The 27,855-nt window shown below is 48.1% G+C and overlaps 1 protein-coding gene across 1 annotated transcript; it reads right to left on the bottom strand.

Moving 5' to 3' along the window:
* Positions 1–1,555: 1,555 nt before the first annotated feature.
* On the bottom strand, positions 1,556–27,329 carry VPS4B (vacuolar protein sorting 4 homolog B). Its single transcript, XM_028524428.2, has 11 exons — positions 27,043–27,329; positions 19,986–20,097; positions 18,661–18,817; positions 15,726–15,793; positions 12,277–12,396; positions 9,479–9,635; positions 8,943–9,091; positions 8,332–8,413; positions 6,801–7,020; positions 4,610–4,750; positions 1,556–2,999 (listed from the first exon to the last, which is right to left on the bottom strand). Exons 1-11 carry the CDS (start codon positions 27,067–27,069, stop codon positions 2,898–2,900), a joined length of 1,335 nt encoding a protein of 444 aa, XP_028380229.1. The 5' UTR covers positions 27,070–27,329; the 3' UTR covers positions 1,556–2,897.
* Positions 27,330–27,855: the final 526 nt, after the last annotated feature.

Genomic DNA, 27,855 nt, shown 5'->3' with positions numbered 1-27,855 from the left:
AACATCACCAGTTAAAGCAGACTAGGGGACATGACAATACATGCCATCCTCGATGGAATCCCCGAACAGAAAAGGGACGTTGGTGGAAACATCGATGAAACCCACATCATGCTGCGGCTTGGTTAAGGAGCGCTTGGGTGGCGACGTTCATTTCTTGGTTTGTCTGCACCGTGGTTCCGTGGGGTGTTAACCTTGGGGCAGGGGTGTCCAACACGTGTTCCCCGGGGGCGTCAGCCTTGCGGTTGCCTTCAGAGGCCCCAGAATAACTTTAGGACTGTGCGAATGTACTACTCCTTAACTGTTAAGGAGCTGAAATTACATTCAGCCCTTCAAAGGCAACCGAGAGGCTGATGTGGCCCCCGGGGAACATGACTTTGACACCCCTGCCTGAGGGGAAGCTTCTGAAGGTTACACAGGAACTCTGTATTAATTTTAACTTTCTTTTCTGCCCCGTGCTGCCTCCTCCCCTTCTCCTCACGGGTGCTGCCCTGCGATAAACACCTTGGCCCCCCAAATTCTACCTCTTGTTGGCTTCTGGACAACCCAACTGGTAACAACACATGTCACCCAACACACACCCCAGTTAGACACATCCGGGAGGGAACTGATCAATGTCTGTCTGTCCGTCTCCACCCCCTCCTCTCTATCGGAAATCAATGAAGACATCCTCAGGTGAGGGGGAAAAACAGTACTTCACATTAATCATCAAGTAATCTATCAAATATACCCATTCTGTTTTCTGCATGTAGACGGCAGGGAACTCAAATGTCCATTGTATATTGAAACACTTCATAATTAAGGTGCACAGAGAGTTTTCAGGCTGAGACAAAAAATGTTCTTCGACATCCAGGGGACAGCTCACGAAGACGCTCCGCAGGTAGGGTTTACCTGCTGGCTCCGGAAACGACTGTGCAAAATTTCCTAACAGTCAAGACAACCAAAGGCTGGCCACTTGGTCTCCTCCGCTTATCCGTCCGCAAGGAGTGCACAGACACGGCCCGTGTCCCGCCGCTCTAGAGTAAGTCTGGAGTAAGTCTAAAACCATCGGATTCCAGAAGCGGTTTTAGAACCAGACACGCAGAAAGCAGAGCTGTGGCCAGAGTGACATGAACATTGAGCCACAGTTCTCACAGCACGTGTAAGAATTCAGTGTGATAAATTACCCACTTACCATCAACACTGAACTTACATACTACTTGCTTATGTATTTGATCTATTGAAGCAAAATACTTCCTCAAAACAAATGCTGGGTTCACAAAAACTTCTGGGTTTCAACTACTATATAGTTAATATAATTATGTTAAGTCTCTTAATGCTACAATAGCAATATTACACGATTCAGAGTCCGATAAAGTACACGTATTATGAGACACCCATAAACAGCCCAGCACTGGGCTGCCGAGGTCACTCCCAAGCCTTGCGTAAAAGTTGTTGGGAACAGGATCTTCATGCATACATTCTTAATGATGTAAAAGTACTTTTTGTATCCAGTCAATGTAGACAATAAGATTTTCTCCCATACAGAAGACCCCAAAATAAAGAAGCACACACGGAGTACAGCTAACACCAGGTTACACCAGTTTACTTCACGGAAGAACAACATCTGTTAGGGCTATGATTTCCATTTCATACCAACAAAAACAGTCTGTACAGAACACCCTAAGGCAACCACACCGAATGTGCAAATATATGTTAAAATGCAAGTCATCCCACAGTATTTGCAAGGCAGAGCTTTACAATAATGCAGGAACCCACCTCATTCCAGCTAAATGAATCCCCTCTGCACGTACAGGCAGCGCAGATACACAAGGCACGACTTAGTGCTGGTGCTGACGCCAGTAACGCGGGCCCTCAGAACTTATCTGAGCGCATTACAACAACATAGTGTCATGTCTGTGATTTACCACTGAATGAGGCACCAGCTCCTTTCTACAGTGTCACGAAGCATCACACTGGTAACGTGGACGTGTGGCCAGGACACACTGCTTCCTGAACTTAAAAAATAAAAGACTCTTGCTGCCTTATTTTTTAAAAATTACATGTATGTATGTACACAGATAAACCCACAGCACACACAGGACACCTCCCATAACCCAACGAAAGGCCACTCCTTTTGGCAAAGCTTCCCATTATAGTATCTTATGTCAGGGTCGATTAAAAAGGACCTATTTATTTACTACTGGGTTAGGTCAATCTTGCTACAAAAAGACACATTTGAAAGGGACGATTTTTCCTTCACGATAAAGACAATGCCTAATTTAGAAAGGCTTTCTCTTGAGATTGCACAGTGAAAGGTATTATTTAGTTAAACATAAAAGCCTGCAGCTTTTAAGGACGCCGTTTAAACCTACAACCCGCTGAAAACAGCAGCGAGAGCGTCGGCTGGAACGCGACTCGGACCCCTCAAGCCCAGTCCCGGTGCGCTCTGCCCCTCCATGCCCCGTCCCTGAGAGTAGAGGTTGTGTCATGTTTGATTAAGTAAAGAAACTTACACTGACGAAAATGATGCGTAAGACTTTTTAAAAAATATGAAACAAACCCCATTTCATTTTAGTAAAAAAAAAGATAAATGTTCTTTAAAAAGACCACTATTCATAGCAATTTTAAATACTTGTATCTCAATCAATTTTAATCCTCTTTTTACTAGGTAATTTCTATTTTTGCTATTCGTCTATCACTCATTTCCTCCGAGTCCATTACTTTATAATTTCTGTTAAAAAGGAGCATTTAATTGGTAACAGCGGAAACCCACGCAGAAGTCAGAGGACACTGAAGGGAGACCCGCGCTCCCCGTGGTCGGGTGTCCCGCTGGGACCCCCGGCCGCCACCCAGGAAGGGCAGAAGCACCTCCACGAGGAAGGGCACCCGCAGTCCATGTCGCCTTCACCGTCTTTGGTCTAGCCTTCCTGGCCAAAATCTTCTGAAAACTTCTTTAACTTCAACAGGTCGTGTTCGTTGACTGTGGGTTTGGTGCTCGACAGGGACCGCAACATGTCCGTCTGTCGGGAAGAAAGGGGGGTGTCAGTCCTGGACTCGATCCCGCGTTACCATCACCGTATCACAGGCTGCCGCCCTTGAACTCCTGCTCCCCTACAGGGCAGCCCTGCCCGCGTCAGCCCGGCACCTGCTCCCTGTCCCGACCGCGACCTCCGCAGCGCCTGCCTCCCATCGGAGGTGCCAGGCCTCTCGGCACCAGGATCGAGACCCGCTCCGTGCGCACCCCGTCCCTCTCCTGGCCTCACTGTTGTTTTCCTAAACGAGAGAGCGGGTTTCCAGGTGCGACCCCAAAGGGATACAGTCACTCACTCACACTTACGTGAAACAGGTTGTTATTTGATCAAACTCAACTAATCAGAATTTTAAACTATTAGTTAAAATTAAAATAAAAAATGGTAAGGAAATAGGCTAATATTTGGTATTTGTTAAAAAATTAAGTTCTAGGCCCTGGCTGGTGAGGCTCAGTAGATTGAGTGCCGGCTGTGAACCAAAGGGTCGCCGGTTCGATTCCCAGTCAGGGCACATGCCTGGGTTGCAGGCCAGGTCCCTCAGTGGGGGCCATGTGAAAGGCAACCACACACTGATGTTTCTCCCCCTCTCTTTCTCTCTTCCTTCCCCTCTCTCTAAAAATAAATAAATAAAATGTTTAAAAAAATAAAGTTCTAGGCTATGGCTGTTTCCTATAAAAAAGTATGAAAATAGTCAAAAGAACCAAGACTAATAAACAAATCAAGGATTGAAACAAAGAAAAAAGGGTTTCTGAATAACTTCTCAGATAAGCATTATGGGTAATTAACACATAAATATACCTACACACCCACACATATATTTATATTCATATATATGATCACATACATCTTTATATCAATGTCTACATATCATGCAAAACTTTCTTCCCTGCAAGTTCTGTTCATCCCGACATAAAGCTCTTAGAAAATCTGTGACTGAAGATATTAAAAACTGAGTATTTATCAACAAGAAAACATAAACATAACAAATGTATCTTTTCAATCACAGTAAGTTCCGTCAGAATTACATGCCTTACCAAATAAAGCCTTATGAATTATTTTAACTCCTTCAATATAAATAACAGAAATGTAACTTTTTACTATAAAAACTGTTTCACAATTTTTTTCAACACTGCATTAACTTTCTATAAAGCCTTGAGAAATAAAATAGAAAAACACCATTATGAATACTATGATACATGCAATAGGGTTTCTGGATATCTTACCAGATATGAGATCCAGAGGAAAAAATTTTCCACCAATCCTTTTTAATAAATCTTGATAATAACTTATGCAACCTATACGAACATTTTGGCAATAGTATCCCAACTACAAAACCTACAGGGTCAGAAACCCGTGTTTTTGAAAAACAGCTTATTCACTTTAAATTTTCTTCAAAGTCCGAGAAAATATTTTAAAGGTAATTTTTTTATCTTTTAAGTTCAATTTTCCAACTTTTTAGGTGAGTAGATAGTATTAAAGAAGCATGCCGGACAGGCTAACATCTCCTAGTTAACGTTACGTAACCGAAAATTTTTACCTTTGATAAATTACAAAGTACAATGCTTTAAACTTTTTCTTAAAATGAAACAAAAATGTCAAACCATGGAAACAATCGGCTCCAAGAGTTTGTCCCCGGGGACATCCACCCACGTCATTTCGATGGCGCCAGGGTCGCCGGGAGAGCAGGGCGTCAGCAGGTCGTCCACCACGGCGTCGGGGTCAGCGCGCGAGGGCCCCTGCACCTGCAACGAGGAGCAGAGTCTAGCGTCGTCATCGGAACCAGTTAAATAAGTGTTGGGGTTCGGGCCATTCTCGGGAAACCTGAACATACACTATTGTTTCTTGTTTCATTAAAATATCTACTTCTGAAAATAGAAGAATACAAAACAAAAAGCGGTTATCTCTGGGTGCTGGGATAGATTCTGCTTGATTTTGTTTTTCGTCCTTGACGCTTCTCTATATTTTCAAATTTCCTACAATAATCTCAGGGAGAATACGAGTTAAAATTTTAAAAGAAGAGTTTCCTGTGGCTACGATTTCCCTTCTTTTCCCAGTGCTCATTAAGTGGAAATAATTCTCAAAACCAAAAATAGAAATAAGTATCCTCATTTATTGTCCGTCTTTCCTCACAAAAAATTTCAGCTGCAGGGATTTTCGTGTGTTCTGACTTCTGTGCTTTAGGGCTGCACCTCCGGGCCAACACGAGTCCTTCAGCTGTTTGCTACAGCAGCAGGCGGACTTGTCCTTGGAGGCCGAGAGGGACAAAGCACGGAGTCGTGGGGGCTGGACTGCGCAGGTGGTGACCGGAAAGGCCTCCTCATAGAAGGGACAGCCCACGTCACCTTCACGGCTGACAAGGGCCTGGCTGCAGGGCCACAGAAGCTGTCCCTGGCAGCACCAATGACACGTTGTGGGTGGGAAGGGAAACGGCAAAGGGAATGTGAGAGAAGGGGCCGTGGTTGTGGCACAACTCGATCTAAGCTGACTGCATGTCTCTCGGCAATGACACAAACGGCTGAGGAAGAAGAGAACAGTCATACTTCCCAGGCTCTTCAGGAACCACGAAGGTGTGTTATGGCTGTCACTTCCTCCCAGCACCACTTCAAAGCAGTGCCACCACCCTGTTTCAGACATGAGAAAAATGACCCTTAAGCAGATAATGTAGTAATTTGCTCAAGAAGACGTAACAAGTAAACTGTGGAGTCAGGATTCAAATTCAGGTTTTAACCCAAGTTCATCCTTTAAAAAAACCTTGTTTTACTGTGGTACTGAGACATGCATAAGTATCTTAGTCACGACGTACCAGTCTTGTCACACACTGCTGGGCTATGTGCGCTGAGGGAGTTTCAGAACTGTCACATCTGTGTTCACGAGTGACGCTGGATACTGCTGTCCTCAGCAGAAGGGTCGGCCCACAGCACCTAGTGCGCTGTTCCTCACACTGGACCCCCCAGGCCGGTCTTTGTACCCAGCCAGGCTGAACTCGTTCGTGCAGACACACAGCACAGAGTGCGTGGGGGGGGGGGGGGGGACAGGCAGGAGAGCAGAATGGCTGAGCCCTCAGACTGTGCAGCCCACCCGACCTGGGGGACAATCACACCTCTGCCCCTCTCCAGCTGTACCCTGGCACCAGGTGTCAGCCTCCAGGCGCCAGCTTAAGCATGCTGACACCTACGTGTCAGGCGCAGCATCAAGAGGTGGCTGCATGCAGCTCTTCTGTGTGAAGGCCCAATGAAAAAGCAGGAGAAAGGAGCACAGCGCCAGGCACGTCAGGCTTAACAATGCTGGCCATTCTTATTTTCACTTTGTTAACGAGGCACGGGTACACCGGATTCTGCTCTGGGGTACCCTAGTTACACAGAGGTAACTAGACATTTACGTTTCTACACTTACATCAAAGTAGTAAGTATTTCAGAAATTACTGCATAAATTTAAAACATGTATTTTAGGACTATTAATGATGGCTAATCAATAAACAAACCTACGGAAAACCTTCTTTGTTATAGCATTTTCAGACCGCTATCCCTGGGGTGACACTGGTTAGTAAAGGCACGTCAGTGTCCAGTGTGCGGCCCCACGGCGCACCTCCCGTGCACTGACTGCACCGGGGTTCAGCAGCCGAAGTCAGGTCTCTTTCGAGAGCTCGTTTTCAGTGAAACAGAGTAAGTCTGTTATGTAAGTCCACATATTTATTATACAAAACTACAGCCTTCCTAAAAATCTCTGAAGACAAAGCAACGATGGTCTGGAAACTGATTTCAAAACCCCAGAGGATGGGTGAAAGCCGCTCACCCTCTTGAAATGCGTGGCCGACTGCACTTTCCGGACGGGCTGCATGAGCGCGTCGCGCACGATGATGCTGATGTCCGCGCCCGAGTAGCCGTCGGTCCTCTGGCCCAGCTCCCGGAAGTCCGCCTCCGTCAGGCTGTTCTGCGTGGTCCCCAAGTGCAGCCGGAACATCGCGGCGCGCGCGTGCGCCTCCGGCAGAGGGATGTAGATCCGCTTCTCGAATCTGGGAATGAATGAAAGTCCCAACGAGAATATAACTATGTATGTTTCAACTGAAAATGAGGGTATTTCCAAGGAGAAACAAGACATTTAGATATTCTCCTTTCTACAAAGTTGAGCTGAGTAAGTTAAATGGGCCCACATGTGTCAGAGTTAAACATTTATTTAGGTTAAATAGGGAAAACATTCAGAACATAAAACAAGTAAAACCGACACAGCCAGGGAACTGGTTTGGAGAGGTTTAGTCTCTTCGCCCGGCTTAGTCCCCCAGGATGACTGTCTCCCACAGAATCACACCCTGAACTCCTGATCGAAACATCAGTACAGCTGACAGTATGAAGTCAGAGATGACAAAATAATTCTCTGAATTCAAAATAGGGAACTTACTGAAAATCTTTTAGAAGGAGCGTGTATTACACAAAATGTCCACTTTGTTACAATGCATAGTCAGAACAAATAGTTCTACTATGTCATAAGTAAACGCCATGTTGTATTTATTAACAAGAATTTTGCTTGGCCTTTCAGAATTTCAGCATTACAGACAGAAGGAAAGCAGTAAGGAGGGATTTAAGTAGTCTGTGAAGATGTTTTTTTTTTTTCCTTCAGGTAATTCTCTGGCAATGAGAAGAATCTAAGGAGTCGCCATTATCTCTAGAGATGGGTTTGGAATTTAGCCATCTTCATAAGTAATCAGCACGTTTCCTTTGTTGGTACCGGATGGCACTCTAGCACCCTGGCACGCCATCACGTGGATGAGAAAAAAGTGGCAAAAACGGAAGTATAATTTTTACCACTCAAAACCGACTGACTGGAATAGAGGATTGTGAGGCAGTAAAACAACCATCAGAGTAGATGCCTTTCCTGCAGCTCAAGTTTCACACGCGATTTAAAAATTACTGACACACGTTTCCAACTAAAAATACGATCCTGGTTGTGATCCTTCAACTTGTATGATTTTAATTTTGCCGAAAGGTGTGTGTGAAGGTTCTTCACGGAAACACCAAACTACACGTGTAACTTTCTGAAGCGTCAGTGCCTACAAACTCCATCAAAACTCCAGGCACGTGCCAGGTGGTACCTTCCCCAACATGGAAAGCTCCACCGTGTGGCAATCTCGCATCTTCAGTGGAGCAGACAGACAGACAGACAGACAACCAGATGCCTGCCCCTCTGTCCCCAGGGCAGGGGGGCGACAGGGTCAGGACACACTGACAAAGTGCTGCGAACGTATCAGAATGACTCCTCGCCAGACGGGGTGGGAATTCTCACCCACTTGTCAGAGCGGTAGATAAAAGTATTCCCTATGGCACCGTACCTTCGCCTAATGGCAGAATCCAGAACCCAGGGGATATTTGTAGCTCCCAGCACCAAAATTCCGTCGTTGTCCACACCAACCCCTGCATCAACATAGGTAATATTTTAGATAATTTGTCATTTTAGTGTTCATTAAGCCTCGTCTCAATGTTCTATGAACAATGTGATACTTTAACGTTAAAGTACTTCATCTTGAGAGTCCCTCTCTGAAAAAACAAACAAACAAACAAACCTGTATTCAATCAGATTTCAAATAACTGAAATATGATGCAAGTATTGCCAAGAACTGAGCCTCCTAGACTGTGGACAAATCCTATTAATATTGTTTTTAAAATACTTCTCAAGAGACTGCACTTGAAGTCTGCACGTTCCTGACCCTGACACCGCCCCCGGCGTGAGCGAGCGCACGGATCTCTTCGCCGTCCGCGCCAGCACACTCCACCGCCGGACGACCCAGGGGACGGAAGACCCTCAGAAGGAGGCACGGCACATGGACCGTCGGCCAGAGCGAACGAGTTCCGCTCGGATCCTCCCCACGCTGCTGCTGCTGCCGCCGCCGCCGCTGCAACGACGGCCGCGCAGCAGAAACCACGCGCGGAGCCGGCGCACCACCTTGCATCTGAACCAGGAACTCCGTCTTAATCCTGCGCGCCGCCTCGCTCTCGTTCTCGCTCCTCGAGCTGCACAGCGAGTCGATCTCGTCGATGAAGATGATGGAGGGTTTGTTCTCTCTGGCGAGCTGGAACAAGTTCTTAACCAGCCTACAGGTAAGGAAAAGCTTTCAGTTTCTAAAAAATAATAGAGGACATGACTTACTGAAAAGATGAAAACAAGACAATACACAATGTCACAGGTACTCTATGGATTAAAAAGCCTAGTCAGGTGTTGATCCAGAAAATAAGAATGCTACGAACAGATAATTCACTTGATGCTTTATTAAAGGTAATAATTCACATATATTACTTTTCCCCATGAAATAAACTCCCAGCGAGGCACTGATTCGACAAGAGAAATGAACCCCTACATCTTGTCACTCTTCTGAATGTCTGTTAATGATGTAAGAAACTTATTACTTTATAGAGTGAATAGCGATTGCCAGTCAAAGAACAACTGGAAGAAAACCAAACTCAACCCAATTTCTTACTTACTTTTCACTTTCACCCAGCCACTTAGAAACAAGGTGGGAGGAATGAATCGAAAAGAACGTGGAGTTGTTTGCTTCCGTGGCCACAGCTTTGGCTAAGTAGGACTTTCCCGTCCCGGGTGGTCCGAACAAGAGGATTCCCCTCCAGGGCGTTCTCTTGCCTGAAATGCGTGCGAACAATGACATGAGAATTTCCGGACTGCTGATTTTAGGTACCAGAGACACTGTCCATCCCGAAGAATACTGTGAGAGGTGTTCACTCTAAAGCTATCAGCAGATCAAAAGTTTCAAATAAATCAAAGGCTAGTCTGAGATGTGTTTTATTGGCTCTTTAGAGAGACCACTCTGTCAAAAGCGTTTACATGAATCCAATCCTTCCCACAGGAAGTTCACTGGCCCGCCCCTCCTCCACCCACCTTGCAGAAGCCACAAAGCACAGTCAGAGAACCACGAACACACAAGCACCGTGGCCCTCCACGGGCTTACAGTCGGGTGGGAAAAAGAGTTCAGTGAAAGGGCGCTTCTGACCATCCACTGTGCCCACTGCTTGATGTCAGACCACGGGGGGGCGGGGAGGGAAGCAGCTGGAAATATTTTCCTTTAAACATGCATGACCCTTGGAGGAATGAAACTAACAGTGTGGCTGAGCCCTTGTGAAGTTCTACTCAACTCCTGATTCTACAAAGAAGCACAGGTTATTTTTACAGGCAGCACACTCCCATTCAAAGAGTTGGGCAGTGAGAGGGACTCCCCTTAAACCCTAGTTTTCCCAAAATATGACACATGAACAAATCAACTCTTTATATCTCAATTTTGCTAACGGAAAATTATAATGCTGCCCAGAATAAATCAGGCTGGGTTACACCTGACAATAAAGTAGCAAATGCACACTGAAAAAAAGCTGCTAAGTGCAAACTGTGGGTGTGCACAGAGTACACGCAAAAGAATAATGTGTAGACGACCAATGGCAAAACTAAATACTGTTGCATTTATTGTCTGTGAAGCCTCAACCTCTCCTTGAACTCGGCTTCCCTGTTTCACATGTCGGCAGGCAGCCAGTGTCCCTTAAGCGTGCTCCCCATGCCGCTGGTCGCCTCGGAAGTGCTTTTAGGTGGTGTACAGACACTTTGTACTTGGGTGACTATCTTTTTCATGGGTGTTAGACAAACACCAGTTTCTCCATTTATAGTGGATACAAAGCAGCTTTAAAAATAAAGTTACTAAGGAAAATAAGTGAGATGAGCCTTGGCTGGCATAGCTCAGTGGACTGAGCACAGGCTGCAAACCAAAGAGTCACCAGTTCGATTCCCAGTCAGGGCACAAGCCTGGGTTGCAGGCCAGGCCCCCAGTAGGGGGCCATGTGAGAGGCAACCACACATTGATGTTTCTCTCTCTCACTTTCTCCCTTCTTTCCCCTCTCTAAAGATAATAAATAAAATCTTTAAAAACTGAGATGAATTAAAAGTTCAAATATGGGCAAAACAATGTGTGGTATTTGGGGCTGGGAGAGTGACGGCCTCTTGAGAAGCAAGAGGCAGCCGGGATTTCAGGGTTACTGGCAGTATTTGCTGATCTGGTTGATGACTATGCAGGCGTATTGACTTTGTGATACTTTATGAAGCTGAACACCTAGGGTTTCTGCATGTGTCTGTGTATTTATGTTGTACTTTTAATAAAGATCTGCTGTCAAAGTGAGTGACTTAAGGAAAAACATTTTTACATAATGGCACACGCATATGAAAAACTTCATGAAGGTAATACATGAATGACTCGTGACTGAGAAACACTGGCATACGTAATGTACAGTAAGGCCAACTCATGTGTACTTGCGCCTTTCCAGGACTACGACGCCAACTTTTCTACCGCAGTTTCACGTTCCTGGAGTCAGGCTGCGAGGCGAGGCGGACCTCGAAGCTGGGTGGACCGTGGTGGCCGCGTGCCCTTTGCTCTTCCTCGCTGCTCTACACGGCCTCCCTGTCAGGACCCGTGCGGTTGAGGCCAGCACCACAGATCTGCTCTCTACACACACCAGCCAGTTGGTAAGGGGGAAAACCCCAACTCTGTCTCACTGTTGGACCGCGGGTGTAGCCCAATCACAAACACAGGCTGCCGGTCACAGAGAGGACGAGAAGGAATGGTCTGGCACGGACCCACCACCCGCTGCTGAGCTACAGCCCCAACTACACCTGGACGGTGGGCCAGCACCATGCTCCTCACAGTCCGACAGGCTGTCCCTCCGCCACTGAGGGATACACACGTCCCCCGAAAATGGTAAATAATTCTTACTCCTCTTTTTAAGAAATAGAGATACTCCTATAAAACTAGTGCCTGTCCACTGAAAAAAACTCCGATGAAAGTCAAAAGGAAAAGTAAAACGACCCACCTTATTTACGTCAATCCACCCACACCCACCCCTCAGCACGCACATTTATGTAGCGAACACGGGATCATCTACACGTATTTCACAACTTGCTCTCTGACCTTGCAGCACGGGCGCACACCCTCCTGTGGCAACCACGACCTCCGTCTGAGTTTTTGACCACAGACACGTGCTACGTGGTGAGCGCGCAGCGCGGCACTGCCTGCCGGGGACGCGCAGAGTGCTCTGCAGCGTGTGCATTAAAAATATGCGCGCGGGTTTGTACGTGCAATAAACCTCTTTGCGTAAAGGCGTGACACTGCCTTAGAATTTACTTGAGGCAGTGACGCGGGCTGTGGCGGCAAAGGTTCGCGAGGATCCACCTCGGTCGTCAACGCGGCTCTGGCAAACCGCCCGGGCGGACCACTCAACAGCCATCTCACCCGTGAAGAGGTGCGGGAACTTAATAGGCAGTATCACGGCCTCTTTCAGCGCTTCCTTGGCTCCTTCCAGACCGGCGACGTCGTTCCACTTCACGTTGGGTCGCTCCATAATGATGGCACCTACAAAGAATTACGTCACCCTTAGATTGAGGAGGACTATTTCATCAAAGTTAGAAGACAACATGAAATAATGATGGAAAGAAACATACTATAAAACTGTCTGGAAACATTTTTGTACTAAAAACCTCTCTGACAGAGCATGATGGCGAAGCAAGCAGCTGGGAGCAGGGCGCAGTGAGCAGGAGCCAGAGACCTGGGCGGACGGCTAGCTGACGGGGTAAGTCACCCTCCTGGGGCCTCCTCCCCACCGTGAAACAAAAACACTGCCACTGCCCGAACTACTCAGATGGGTGTGCGTAAGGGGCAGATGAAGTGATAATTATTAGAACGCTTGGAAAGGCTCCAACATTACATGACAGCACTATTGCTGGGGCACTGAAAGTACTTGTTCAATGGGGTGATTTCTCCTTTTAACCAAACAACAACAAAAAATGGTGATCTGATAATGCTCTGCTTTAGCCACAGAAAGAGAATGCGCTTCACAATAGTTCACTGAAGACAGACGGACAGATGGAGAGACAGAAGGGAAGAGGGATGGGAGGGGAAGGGAAGTCAGGGAAGAGGATGAGGAAGGAGAAAACATGTACTCTTGTAGACTTGCAGTATTTTTCCAAACTTTGCCAAATTTTCTGCTTGGCTTCTAAACAGACCTAGTTACAATATTTTTACATTAACAAAGTTATTTAAATAATTCCGTTTTTGAACATCATATATTCAAAAGCCATAGCAATTGTTGCAATAAGAGTCCAAAGACTTCTTTTAATATAGCTATCGGCAAAGCTTTTTAGTTTATCTTTCACCAAAAGCATGTCCAACTTTCCGGTACAGAAATTGCTCAACTACAGGCTATTCAGCAGTCCGTTTCAAAGTGATGTGTAATTAATTATTCAAGTGTAATAAAACCTCATCACTGACACAATCTACTGGTTACCCGTCAAATTATTCTTATGGGTATTCTTCTCATTAGGAAACACCTATTACTCTAAGAGGAGTTATACTCTGCAACTTCCCTAAATTATGAAAATCTTTAGCTATATGTTAAAATTAAATAAAACCATAAACACAATTTTGCATCTAAAAGTTCAGACTAAATATGAATTAAGAAAACCAATTCACTTGTTCTTTTCTACATTCCATGCAGATTAGTAACCCTACCTGAGAAAATAGTTTAGGTCATCAGACAGGACTAGTTAAACAAAAGTGAATTTACTTTATATATCAGCATCATCTAGTCAACTGAAGTTTTTTGGCTATAAATTTTCTAAATATGTCAAAATTAATTGTCAAATTTAACTAATACTTTTTATCTTAAAGTTTAAAGGTGACTTTAGAATGTTTAGTGATAAAAGACTATAAATAAAAGTAATATTAATTACTAGACATTGCTTAATGGTTTGTAAAATTAAAGGGGGGAAGAATTATTGAAAAATAAAGGTCAAATAATTTGACTGTTTCCAATTACATAAATTTATGTAGCCTTGATTATACCAGTTATTATACTAACTTGTGATTTAATCTCAAAAAGGCATTAATAGCACATTTAGCTAACAGAAGACTCAAATCATAAACTCTTTAATTTTAACAATCAAATATTACACTTCATGCCATTAACCTAAAACAGAAGTTAAAAATTTAAAAGTTTCAAGGAGAAAGACAGGAGTAAAAAAAATATACAATATTTTATTATATATTACATTATAGAAATCCATCAGCAAAGCGTTAAATTAAAAGATGGAAAAAAGTGTTCTCAGATATAAAAGACTAGGGCTCCTTTCATATTACACATCTTAAAATTCCAAACAAATTTCTTTATTTAAATGTCTTAGGCATTTCTATTTTTATACACTTCCGGTCCTTCTCATTACTGACTTTTAAAGAAAAAAACCCCAATTAAAAACTGAGTTGTATCACTTTAAGAATTAAAGATATAATCCAATTTTTCCCTGGTGGGTGGGTGGGGCTGGGAAGAGGGGAAGCAAACCAACTGCCCCCATCATCCCCCTGAAAAAAACAGACAGAAGAGCGCTTTTTGCCTCACAACTGAAATAAGGCCACTCGGCATGGACCAGTGGGTTGTCCACCCAAATTTGTTGACTATGAAGTGTGAGTCCCCACTGCCCAGGGCAGAGGTGTGGCCGGGGGACTCAGTTCTGTCCTCAGACCACACCCACCACTGAAGTTCTGGGTTTGTAAACATATCCTCATTAACTGCAGCGCTCTTAAGATAATGTCCCTACAGGAGTCTCCTGTTGCTCCCAGCGAGGCTGGTGGGACAGATACTCCAAAACAAAAAGCCCCGTGCAGCAAGGTTAAAGGTCCGGCCCAGCCGGGACAGTCACGCTCACTAACCCCACCGACCTACAGAATGCGAATCGGTCCCAGTCACGCACTCTATTTGGCAAGATGCAAATGAACAAAATGCATCAAATTCAACTTGAAAAACCATTAGCTAACATTTAAAAAACAACCCGATCTCAGTAACTGAAGAAGCCAACAATTAGATAGATTACTTTTTAGATATACAAAGCTACCATTTATTGAGTTCCCAGAACTTGTTAAGTACAATATTAGGCAGCTTTTACATCGTCAGAAATCTTCGCTAGCCCTGAAAGGGAAATATTATTCGCTGCCATTTCAGAGCTAGGGTCTCGGACTCCGAGACGCTGGGGAAATCGCCCAATGGTTAGGCAGCCGGCCGGGTGGAATGCAGATCTGAATGGAGCCAAGTCTACACTCCCTCCATCATGCCCCTCGACCACAGTCCAGAAGAATGAAAGTTTGTGTTTTGTTTTTTTTTTTCTGTGTGAGAGGTAAAAAGAGGAAGTGGGAAGAGATAAAGGGCAGTGCTGAAAGAGAATAAAAAAGGAGATGAGGAAGAGCAGGTAGGAGACATGAAATAAACCGTCAATGAAAAAGCTACAGCAACAGCAGTAAAAGCCAAGTGCAAGTCCTAGTTCATTCTGTTCCTCTGGCAGGGCATCTTAACACCCTCCTATCTGGTCGTGTGCTACTGGTCTCAGTGGTCCCTTCTCTGATGGGGGCAAACGAGGCAAAACTGAGAGAGAATAGGTCAACTGACCTGTCAACTGACAGGCTTTTTGAGGCAGATTAAAAAAAAAAAATTTTACTGCATGGGAAAGAAAAAAAGACCAACACACTCATTAGAGACCCTAAAAAGAAAACGCCACGAAAACCAGCATGTGACCCCTGGGAACTAAAGCCAGTTCTTGAACCTCATTTAGATATAGGAGAAAGAAAGCAATTTAAACAGTTTACTATGAGTTTTTAAAAAATGAGATAGCAAGTTTAAAAATGAAATCTAAAGCAACCTTGAAGTTGATTCTGTAGTTTCTTTGTTTCGGGATCATCAGATTCTCCTTCCCCATCACTGTCATTCCTAATAAAAAGAATTTAATATATTCAAATGATCACTCACTGCTATCAACATAAGGAAAAATGAAGGAAAGATTAACTCCAAATATTTGTAAGTGGCAAAATAAGATATTCACATTAGAAGTTATGCTTATTTTATTATTCTAAAAATATATTAAATAGACTATTACATAGTATATTATCCATCGACATGGCTTCACACACAGGACAAGGGCAAAAGACCAGAATGAAGTCAGGAACTAGCTCCCAATTCCCATGACACACCTCGGTCCCTGTTAATTCGTACAGACGCATACCCCACACCTCGTCCGGTAAAAGATTTCCGATGAACTATGGGAGAGTTGTAAGCAGCAATAAAAACCCCAGAATAATCAAGCAAACTATGTGTTACAACAAGAAGTCATAACCAGGAAGGAAAAACCCAGTACTCATTATTTAAGGTGTGATGCTCTACAACCCTCAGTCTGGGGGATCCAAAGGATAAACGAAGCTTCTGATGAAAATAAACAGCTCAAGGAGCAAGCAGATCAACCCAGGCACCTCGTAACTAAGGATTTACTCTGAGAAAATAATTTAAAATGAGTTCAAGGGTTTGACAATAAGGATAATGATGCCCACACTGTTTCCAACAGGAAACACTGGAACAATGTATGTTCAAATACAGGGATTAGCATATGACAGAATACACTGCCATCTTAACAAAAACGATGCTGTAGAACTAGCTCAATGGAAAGATGTTCACAATGCGTGTTGAGTGAAAAAGTGATAAAGCAAAAAATAGGGCATTACATCATTTTTCAAATGCAAGCTATAAAGGCTGATAAAAAGCCTGGCAGGTTTTATCCGCAGATGGGATCGCCCTGGTTGTCACAGGATGGAGGGGCTACAAGGCAGAGAAGGCACACCGGGTCACCCGACACGCACGCTAACCCCCTTCCACCGGGCTTTCCGTGCAGGGAAGGCCGCACTGCTCAACACGGCCCTTCCTGGGCTCCCCTGCAGTCAGGGCTCCACGGGAGACCCAGGTTTCCCCAGGAAGGAAGCAAGCCAGGCAGATGAGATCTGCATGCGAGATCCCACCTGGGGCGAGAGCGCTGGCTTTGCCGAGGGGGCTGTGGCGGATCCCACCCCCACTCCCCGGCGTCTGAAGGGCTTGGCAGTTAGCTGGCAGCAGTGGGTCCCCTGCCGAAATGACCCTGCTGGAGCTGGGCATTTCTCCTACACACATGGAACCCAAGCTCGATTCCCTGGCCCCCAATTCTGTAAGGTAGTACACTGTAATAAACCCCATCCTGCTTCATTAGCCGAAGTGGGTCCCGCTGCTGAACTCAGAGCTGCACCTCAGCGGAGAGCACTGTCGGGCGTTCAAGCGAGGCCAGGAGAGCCTCCGCCCTCAGACAGGAGAGGGCGTTCTGCTGGCCGGGCAGTTTCCGGGGAGCTGGGGGCCCAGGCTCTTGGGGGCAAGTAACTCTTCCCAAGAGTTTCACTTAAAATTTGGGGTCCCAGTCTTCCAACAAACGCCCCACCTTTTCTAAAAGAAGGCTGATGAAGTTGAAGGTCACTAACCCACAAGATGAGTCGGGGTCTGATTTTCCTTATGTCAGTGCTACAGCTGCAGAAGGTAACACACTCTTCGGTGTCACGGAAACCCCTGCTTCCCAGAACCGCGGCTTGAACAGAGAATACAAAACCCTGAGCTTACTACTTTCTTCCAACTCTCCCATGTAGTCTGAAGCAGCCAGTTAACTCTCCTTCTCGTGCTGCTCACGCCCTTCAAACTGGCCTGCGTAGTGGCCGCCAAGCCCCCAGGGCACTGCCCTCAAGGTGCACCACTCCTGGTGACCACGGGGCCTGGCTAGGTCGTGCGTGCCCCTACGTACCATGAACTGTGAGCGTCACATGCTCTAAGCTAACCAGAACCTCCTGCCCTCAAACCCAACAGGCCCAACAACTCCATCCCGAACCTCATTTTCCCAGAGCGTGATGTCGCCTGGAACCACTTCCGGCACCGACTAATGGAGCGAACGGTCAGAGGATCCGTGCAGAATGTGCTCCCTGCTCGGCACGGAGCTCGGCACCAGCGCACGGAATAGCAGCGAACTCTGCATCCGCAAGGGACACCTGTCCCCTCTGGGGAGACGGTCCGAAACTGGGTTGTGATGTTTATAAACTACGCCGTGTTGATTTCTTCACAATGACAAGGTAAAAGCAAATCCACATCAAACAACTTTACATAAGATGCCCAAAAAGTGATTTACATCACTGGAGTCCTTTTTCATCTTGTCCACGTGGGTATTAGCACAGACTAACGGTCTGCACTACTAATCAAAGACTTGACTCCCAGACCACTCCTGTAATTTTAAACTTCACTGTTACACAACGGCCTCAAGAACTGAGTACCAGCCCACAAACGTTGGCCCTGCCACTGCCCAGTGGTCAGGAGAGTCACTGGAGGCATACCATCCCCTGCGCTGGGCAGCGTAGCGGCTGGGAACGCTCCTCTGGAAAGCACCAGGCAGAAAACATTCTAGGTTTCGTGGGTCGTTCAGTCTCTGCTGCAGCTACTCAACCTTGTTAGCCTTGCAGGTACAGCACAAAAGCAGCCACAGACAATACGTAAATGAACGGGTGTGGGTCTATTTCCATAAAACTTTATTTACAAAAAGAGGCTGAAGGAGGGAGGGGGTCTAGAGGGACTAAATGGTAACGGAGAAAAAACACAATTAAAGAACAAAAACACAGGCTGCAGGTCACATTTGGCCCACGAGCCATGGCCCACCAACACCTAGTTTAGAAGAAATTTATTTCACAAACAAAATTCAATGTTATCTTTGAACAAAGATAAATGTTTTTAATCTCTAAAATACATACCCCTTCTCATCAGCTGGACTCGGCTGCCCCTCTTTCACTGGCTTCTGTGGTTTTTTCTCCTTATTTTTCAGGTAATCCTTCAGTTTCTCTGCTCTATCAAGGTACTCTGTACACTTCGCCCTGATGCTCTGCTTGGCTTTCTCCCCCTGCGCTTCATCTGTTGAAGGGAAACGAGGGAGAGTCTTCCATCAGTGTCCCATCCAGGCACGGTTAGGCTCTTCCATACACTTTCAAACAAGGAACGCTGTTTTGTGGGGAGGAAGATCATCTCTGGCCCATTGTAACCAAGGATTATCAATTCTCGTCTAGTCCTTCTCAGGCTGGGGGGTTGATTCAGAAAGAGATCTGAGCAAGGCCCTAGGCCATTTTTAATTTAATGCTTGGGCAGTAAGAAATCAGTCAGTATTCCTGTGGGTTTCATACTCTTCCTTCACATTTTGTGTGGAGAGCTGGAAGCTGCTTGTCTCCTACAGAGCCAATGATGAGACAAACAGAAATGGAGCACCAGAGCCGTTCCCACGGACGCCCACATTTCAGAGTGAGCCGCATTCCGGAGCACGAGCAGTGACCGGGCCCCCGGCACGGTGACGGCACCGCACACGGCAGATCCCCGAGAGAGCCACCCGAGGAGCAGACCTCGGCACTGCACACGGCTGAGCCCCGCGTCCTCCACGTCACACTTCACTCTTAGTTTCACTGTAATTCGGCAGAAAAATCTCAGAAGTTCAGTGGGACAGAAAAATCTCAGAAGTTAAGTGGGAGAGCTCAAAGGAAAATGCTACATTAGCCAATTACTTAATTTTTTTATTTGAAAATAACTTAAAAGTTTACCAGAAAGATGTCTTTTGTAACATCTTATTTCCCCCAAGTTCAGCATTAGGCTTAAGACACATGAAGGCAGGGATTTGTACCCCTTTTCCCCTCACTGCTATATCCCAGTGCCTAGAACGGAGCCTGGCACATGGTGAACATCCGAGAACTGAAAAATACACGAAAACAAGTTTCCCAACCCATCTGTAAATCACAGAGATGCTCAGAATATGAGTAGGTTCAGATCACGTAATCTGGGTACATCAGATAAAAACATGTTTCCACTGACTACATGACATTTTCGTATGTTCAGTTAGCAAAGTGATAACCGGAAGAGCTGGGCACACGATAGCCGAGTCCCTAAAGCCTGTCTAGATGTAACAAAGAACGCCAGTGGGATTTTTTTTTTATAAGTTGATGGTTTAGAGTTTTCTGGCATTGTATTGCAATTGTCACAAATTAAACAGAATTTTTCTTTTAGTGTTTTTAAATAAACATGCGAACGACGGCCTTACATTTGACCACGTGCAGAAAGTACTGCACGGCGTGCTGGTAGAGCTGCAGGGCCTCCTCGTAGTTCCCGGCTTTGTCCTCCTGCGCGGCCTTGCTCGCCAGGTCTATGGCCTTCTGTGTGAGGAGAAGCGGGATCACACCGTCAAAACCACACCATCCAAAGGAATCCATCAAAACCACACCACCACGATCACAATATCCAAATCACGCAATCAAAATCAAACCATCGAAACACGTCTGTCTGTCGACGGCTGTGTGGTACACAAGCTGGGGTACACCTGCACCATGGAGTATTAGCACTGCAAAGGAAGCTCTCCTTTTAAAAATAAAAGATCTCATTTATTTATTTATTTATTTAGAGAAGGGAAGGGAGGGAGAAAGAAAGGGAGAGAAACAGCAATGTGCGGTTGCCTCTGGGCCTGCAACCCAGGCATGTGCCCTGACTGGGAATCGAACCTGTGACCCTTTGGTTCGCAGGCCAGTGCTCAATCCACTGAGTCACACCAGCCAGAGCCAAAGGCAGGCACTCTTGATGCCGGGACGGGATGGCGGGGGTCAGGGGAGGAAGAGGTGATCCTGGCCATGAAAGGTGGGGGCGGGGAGGGAAGGTGGGGACAATGGAAGGAACTGTGCTGTGTCGGAACTGCAGTTGCAGACCCCCTGCGGCTGCCGGTGCCAGAGGGTGACCCACACACAGACGCACACCGGCACAAGTGAAATGGGGAAACCGGAACACGGGCTGTAGGCTGTACCAGCGCCACCGTGCCGGCTGTGACCCTGTACTGCAGTCTGGCGAGCGGCCACCACGGGAGGCCACGGGGTCAAGAGTACACCGGATCTCTCTGTTATTTCTCACAGCTGTGTGGATCTATAATTATGTCAAAATGAAGTTTTCATTAAAAAACCATCTTTAATTTTTAAAAAACATATACATACAAGTGAAAAACAATCATGGTTTATTAAAACATTCCAACTGGATTAATTTAGGTAGTAAAACTGTATTCAACAGAAGAGCGAGCCAGTAGGAAAAAAATGACCATGGGTACACTCTATGAGAAATAAGCATGTAATTGGGGTAAGAAAAAATTACTCAACCCCCAAACCAATCACAGGTAAGAGCGTTCCCTCTGGGAGCAGTCACTCGGGGACTGCACAGGGAAGGGAAGGAGGAAAACCGTAAATCGGAGAAGAGGCCCTCACTGGGCACGACACTCTGAGTTATAGCAGGAGGGAAGCACATCAGTCACATGCTCTAGAACTGAGAAGTCATGTGCTTCAGAGCTCAACGAACATGAACTGAAAGCTGAATTTTGAAAAGTCTGGTCAACGCCTCTAAAGTGGAGTCCGGGCATGTGGTCACCTGGGCCCACTCATATAAAAACGCGCGAGAAGGCCCCCGTGGCTAAGCCGCGCCACCGAAAGAAGTTCCGTCCTGTTCCCGCTGTCATCTCCTCCTCGTCCCATTTTGGACGGCTGTGCCGCTCACCAGTTCAGCCAGGCAACCCCTCCCGCACGGTCAGCCCTCCTGTAAGCACCGCGTTGACCTCGGTCACCGGGAAACGCTTACAATCGGTGTTTTTCACCTAACTCCGAAACAGGGACCAGTGGCTCGAACCCAGCCCTTCTCTGGTGATGGACAGGTACCCGCACTGTCCAGTGGGGGGACCGCCAGCCGCACGCGGCTCTCCAGCGCTGTGGTGGGTGTGACTGCGGACTGACAAGCGCAATTTCAAGAGCCCCGTGTAGCGACTGCTCCGGACGCCACGTGCTACACCCTCGATCAAGGAGATGAGCTGAGGCTACGCATCCGTTTTCCCTGCCGGACGCCCCACTTCCCCCTCGTTTCTGTGAGCACGTTTCACGTGAACTGAAGTGAAGTGTCTGGTGTGGTTTGGGGGTCCGAATGACTGTCTCAGAGGATCATCTTCTTCGCTCCCACCCTGGTTCGCTCCGCGATCACACGTGTCCACACTGACGCCCCGTCTCCTCGGGGGCCAGCCTGCTCCCTCACTTGACACCCTGGAGTCCACACAGCAGCCAGCGCAGGGCACCCTCAGCCGGATCTCCCGCCGTGAACAAGAACACCCACGTGCTGGGTCATGGCCCAAGACCCTAAAGCACCTGGGACTGGCTCCATCTGGGCCCCCCTGCAGCCCTGTGGTCCTCCTCCACACCGCAGCCCGTGCACTGCGGATCCCTCCGCCCAGAACACTCTGCCCTCCCTGCTCTTCCCCCGATGGACACCGGAGGGTCTCCTGTTGGCCACGGTTCAACGGCAGTCCCCAGAGGCCCTCGCTAATCTCCCGTTCCAAAGGCACACTGCACCCCGCTGCCAGCTCTCCTCTCGCCCCCGCACGCCCACCCGTCGTCGTGTCTGGTGCTACACGCACCGTCCCCTCGCTCGCTGGCCGCCTCCGGGGGAGGGACAGTGAGCTCCGTGAGGACAGGGACCTCGCCTGGAGCTCTGCGTCACCCCTGCAGAGCCCAGACAGTGCCTGGCACATGTGGTGCTCAAGACAATTACTGAACAAGTGAAAAATCGCCCCGATCGCTTTGTCATAGCCCTCCTCTCAGTACTCCGCCTCTGTCACCTCCAACGACCATCTCTCTGCCCAATGGACGCTTTCGTCAGCACTAACAGCCTCCTTCAGAAATCCTTCCTGAGCACTGCCACACCCTCCGGCTCAGTTCTGTTTCTCTGCAACCTTTCAGAGCCGAAACCGCACCAAAGCAGCCTCTTCCAGCTCCTCTCCCGCCAAGGTACCTGGGCCTTTCTGTCCCTCATCACTTCAACACAGCGGCTCAGACCAGGCTCTCTCTGATGCCGGATCCAAAGCCGGCTCCAATTTCATCGCGATCGCTTGACAACATTCTGTGACATCTCCTCCACTCCCCGTCTGAACAACTGCCCCCGCCTGAGCTCCGCTGCAAGGTCTTCCCCCACCTCTCCGCCCCACCCGCTCTGTCTGCTTCGCCAATTCTTCCTCCGGCACCCGACGCTGAACTGTTAGGGTGTTTCGGGGTTTGGGTCGGGGAGAGTCACTTCTTTCTGATCCATCCCTGCGTAATCTATTTTTGATGATTTCAGCTGATTATCTTTATGTTGATGACTCCTAGGTTCATTGAATTTTAAAACCGTCACCCATCCATTTAAAACCCCTCCAGCAGCTCGTTCCTGTGTGTGTGGGGAGTGGGGGTGGGGTCGTTTCTGCCTGTCTTCTCCCACCAGAAGGTAAACGCCGCGAGGAGGGGAGGTACGCCTGCTGAACTCACTCTGTCATACCCCAGAGCCCGCACAGAGGCTGGCACCGGACCGCACGAATAACCGACCCCAGGCTGAGTCAGGACCTTGTCACCCACACTGACGCGGAAGGGCTGGGGACACGCAGGACTGTCCTTTCCAGATCAGGAGACTGCGCCACGTCCACACCACCAGAACACCCTGGGGAGCCGGGAAATTCACCTCTCTCGGGGGGAAGGATGCCCCAGCCCGTGTCTGCCAGAGCCAGTTCTTTTCCCCATGCTCTTGAGCCCATGCCCTCCTTCCCTCTGGGGCATTCATCCCGCCAGTCAGATGCCACCCTACTGTTCCCCGCACCGAAGTTCTCCCCTCTGGTGGGGCCTCCCTCAGCGTAAAACGGTGTGCAAGCCCCACCTTGGACTGCTGTCTCCAAACAGGCCAAGCACACCGCTCCCCAGGGCCTGGGTTCCCCCCCGGCTCCCATCTTACTACCTGTTCACCCCCGCCGCAGAGCCCCAACAGGAACCCCAGGTCCACCCCGGTTTCTCGACTCCTCCCATGTCGATGCCTCCTGCTTCCCGAGCGCCCAACCTCTCTGTCACCCACCCCCCTCTCCGCAGTAACAACCGACCCAGGACACGCCGCTGCTCTGGCCCTTGTGGAGCCATTCTCTCCTGGTTTCACTCTTGACTGCATGACGGTCCTTTCTCAGGCTCCCTTTCCTCTCTCCTCACATGCCCCTCACTCCCCAGGGTGTCCACCCTGGCCCTTGTTTTCCTCCGTCTATAAAGATGCACACACCCTCTGCTACCATCTGCATGCCAGTAACTCCCCAACTCCCTCTCTAGCCCTACACAGTCGCATCCAACTGCCCACTGGACACTTCCTCTCGGCTGTCCCCACAGGCACTTCGAACTCCAGGAGTTCAGGACCGCCCTGGCCCCAAATATGGCCCTCGTTTTGTAATCCCAGAACGAATTCCTCCCCGCTTGGATAGCCAATCGGGGACTCTGGAAGAGGAGCCAGACTGCCCCTCCTCCCTCACCTTCTAAATGCAGATCCAAGCCTAACTATTCTCCTCTGCAGTTGGGGTCTGATCACTCCTTTCTTCTTCACTCTGACAGGGGCGATCCCACTTTGGGCCCCACTGTCCCCCATCACACAGAACCCTGCCCGCTTGGTCTCCCCGCTCCAGGCTTGCGACCAGTCAAGCTGTTCCCTGGACATGTGGTGGTTTCATTCTAAAACAGAAACCCGAGCACATTGCCGTCTGGGACTCCCATCCAGACCTGGAGGAGAACCAGTCACGTCTGTGACACGGCCTACCCAGCTCGTCTTCCCGCCTTGCACACTCGGTTCCAGCCACACCAAACCACGGGGACAACCCGGCTACTCAGACCCCAAGCCTCAGTGTTCCCTCCACCTGGAACGCCTGCTCCCACTGTCCGCCCGTAACACTCCAGCCGCTGCCGGGCCAGCACAGTCCTGGTCCTCCTGCGGCCAAGCCCCTCCCAGCACCCCCGGGGGGCCTATTCCTGCACCTCCTCTGGGTTTCTACCACCCCGGGATACACTTCCGGCGATCACAAAGATCCTGCCGGTCACTCCACATGTCTGTTTTCACACCAAAATAGAAGCCCTTGGACGTCAAGAATGACATTATTTCTTTTACGATTCCCCGAGACTTAGCAAGATGCATTGCACAGTAGACACTCTATAAAATTCAGTTCCGAGTAAGCTTTAAGTTCTACGCATACTGCATTTGCATCACTTGCAATTTCTCCCAACCCTCTGCAAGGTTCATCCCACTTCTAAATTGAGGATATATTGTTTTTCTCTACCTGGAATGAGTCCCACTTTCTTGTCCAAGGATGCATAATCTTGTAGTGAAAAGAGCAGAATTGTAGGCACAAAGTCCTGGATTCAAAACTATCTTCGACATTAACTAATTGTATGTATATGAGAAAATTTAACCTTAATAAGCTTCAATTTCTTACTGCAAAACTGAAATAATATTCACCTTAAAGGCCTGTTTTGAGGATTAAATAAAATCACATCAAACAACAGGTGGACAATCAGCATCAGTACCTTTCACTGTATAAACTAAGCTCACAATCCTTCCTCTGTGGGATGTTTCTCATTTTTCCTGGGAGAGTTAGACATACCCCTCCTTCCTCCTTCCCCTCACACCACTACCCTCTAATTCTACTATTTGTTGTATTATTTTATAATTTTGATTTTTAGTTATCTGCATCTCTCCATTAGATTACAAGTATCTGGATACAGGGATTTTTTTGCCTCATTTGGTGGGAAAGTATTCGTTATCTGAGTATTTTTCATCCCTGTTTCCTAGGTTAGAAGGTTGAAAAGGTTGAATGAGAAAGTGCATCTGTGAATCAACCACTAACAGAATTTAACTCAGTATCTCTCCCTGTTTAACAGTGGAAACTACGCCTTTAATGTGGGTCAACCTCTAGCTGACTCAACAACACACAGTAATGCAGTTCAAATATAATGCAAAGTGATCATAAAACAAAAATGCATATCTTCCAAAAGAGAAGCTGTATCAATAAATGGACTAGAATCATGTTGCAGAATGCCCAAGTCACATGCAAAGTCTGACAAATGAAGAGTTAGTGGAATAAAACTAGTTAACTGACAAACCAAAAAGGATGACGACAAGATGGGTGTTTCAAAAGAAACCGCCTTCAATATTCAAAGAACAAGACCTTTATGAAATCACCAATAATTTTTCCAAGTATATTTACCAAAAGAGCCTTTTTGAATAGGGGTACAAAAAACTATCATTAAGTGAAGACTGTTGTATTTCGGTTTAATGCAATCTTGTTGGAAAAGATTTCAATGGGTCTACTCTCTGAGGTCTTCCTTCAGGGTCAATGTCCCCAGTGAAGCAGGTCCTCCTTATCCTTGGTGCTGATACCACGTGCTCAGTAAATGCCCATTCAGCCAGCTACTGCAAGACCAAGACAAGGAATCTTCACAGGTATTTCCCTTTACTCTTCAGTCTGAACTGACTCCATGGACTGGGCGTCAAGTCATATTCTAAACCCCACTGAACCCCAAGTCACATTCTAAACCCCAATGAAGCCCCAGGTCCATTCAGAGGATGGGAGATACTTTCAGAAATTTCTCAATGTCCACTCCACAGAAGTCTAACAATTAAGTCTAAAATTTTAGGACTCTACGGTCTGCGTGCAAAATAGTGTGCTGACTGCGGAGGCAGTAGGGAGGTGGGGCCGCAGAGTAAGTTAAATAACATTCCCTGATCTCCCACATCACATTCTGGGAGCCACAGAGGAGTGTGCGCACACGCATCTGTATGCTCAATGAACCCACGGATTCTCCAGGGTCCGAGACTGTCCTCGCGCTTCCATTCACTTGACAGCTCTAGAGGGGCTTGCAGTGCCAGCCTGAGAGACTGGGCGAGCACTGGGACCAGCTTATTTTCAACTGGTCCAGAGCGGTGCTTTGCAACGTTACTTGCTTCCCACTCTCTCACACTGATGAAGGGTCTGGTCACAGCACAGCTCTGCCCAGTTCTGTTCAAATTCAGCTGGTTTGAAGGAAAACAAGAAAAACCTCCACATAAGTCAAGATCTCAGAAAGTCAGTGGGATCGGGAGACCCCGGAAGCTGGAGGAAGGCAAGGGGCGCGCCCACCTGCGGCAGGACCCCGCCCTCGCCCGCCCGGCCCCGGGGGCGCGGCCGCTACCTCCCACCTCCCCGCCCCCCGGCCCCAGCCCCGGCCCGGCGCCTCCCCTCGGCTGCGGCCCTCCAGGCGGAGGGACGACAGTGGTACCTGGAGGTTAGACGAGGTGGATGCCATGGCGGAGCCCCGAAGCGGTTCTTCGGGGAGGAACGAGGGCACTGGACCAACAGCGGCGACGTCGAGCCGCGCCTGGGGTAGCCCCAAACGTGCGCAGGCTGGTGGCTCCCGGACCTCTAGCAGCGGCCTCCCGTCCGGAACGTGTTCCAAAACCACACGGAGCTCTAAAGGCCGCCAGACCCTCCCCACAAAACTTCCGCAATCCTGAACCCCTCCGGGCGCTCGTCCCGCCTCCGACCCGTACTTCCGCTTTCGTCATCAGCATGCGCACTACCCGGGTCTCACACCAGGCCCCGTCGCTGCCTGGGGCCTCGCGAGGCTGGGAGAGGAATTCCCGGACCCCGCCGAGGTTTGGACCGCCTCTCGCCGAGAACAATTCTCTGTTCTTCCTTTTAGCGGAAGTTTTACGCTCTTAAGACGAGTTGTTGACTCTGGGTCTTTTCACTCTTGGATCCTGCTCTGTCACTGTAAAGCATCGAGTTGAAAACAGTCAGCCCGTCTCCGAGGCCCGCCGGCCGCGGACGTCGGGCCCCGGACCTGCCCCGTTTATGCCGTCTCCTCCGCTGTGAAACGGGGGCGATCGCAGGGCTGTGCAGAAGAAGAGGCGGGCGCAGGCGGGCGCAGAGCGCGGCGCCGGGCGAGCGTGAAGATCCCAGCGCCCCCGGTTACTGCTCTCACTCGCACTTCACCCACCAAGCGTGTTTCACATGATTGTCGTCGCGGTGCTAGAGGCCTTGAGCTCCCTGGTGTGTGCGCGGCCGCTGCCCCCAGCAGCCCGCAGCCTGG

This window comes from Phyllostomus discolor, chromosome 9 (assembly GCF_004126475.2).
Source record: "Phyllostomus discolor isolate MPI-MPIP mPhyDis1 chromosome 9, mPhyDis1.pri.v3, whole genome shotgun sequence".
In the NCBI taxonomy this organism is placed as follows: domain Eukaryota; kingdom Metazoa; phylum Chordata; class Mammalia; order Chiroptera; family Phyllostomidae; genus Phyllostomus; species Phyllostomus discolor.
This window is presented reverse-complemented; position numbering and strand designations above follow the sequence as displayed.

Coding starts and splice junctions, on each gene's coding strand:
- VPS4B (XM_028524428.2), bottom strand. CDS start 27,069: ATGGCATCCACCTCGTCTAACCTCCAG. Junction 20,098..27,042: donor CCACCTCGTCTAACCTCCAG/GTACCACTGTCG, acceptor CTCCTCACACAG/AAGGCCATAGACCTGGCGAG. Junction 3,000..4,609: donor TGGAGCCGATTGTTTCCATG/GTTTGACATTTT, acceptor TCTTCCCGACAG/ACGGACATGTTGCGGTCCCT.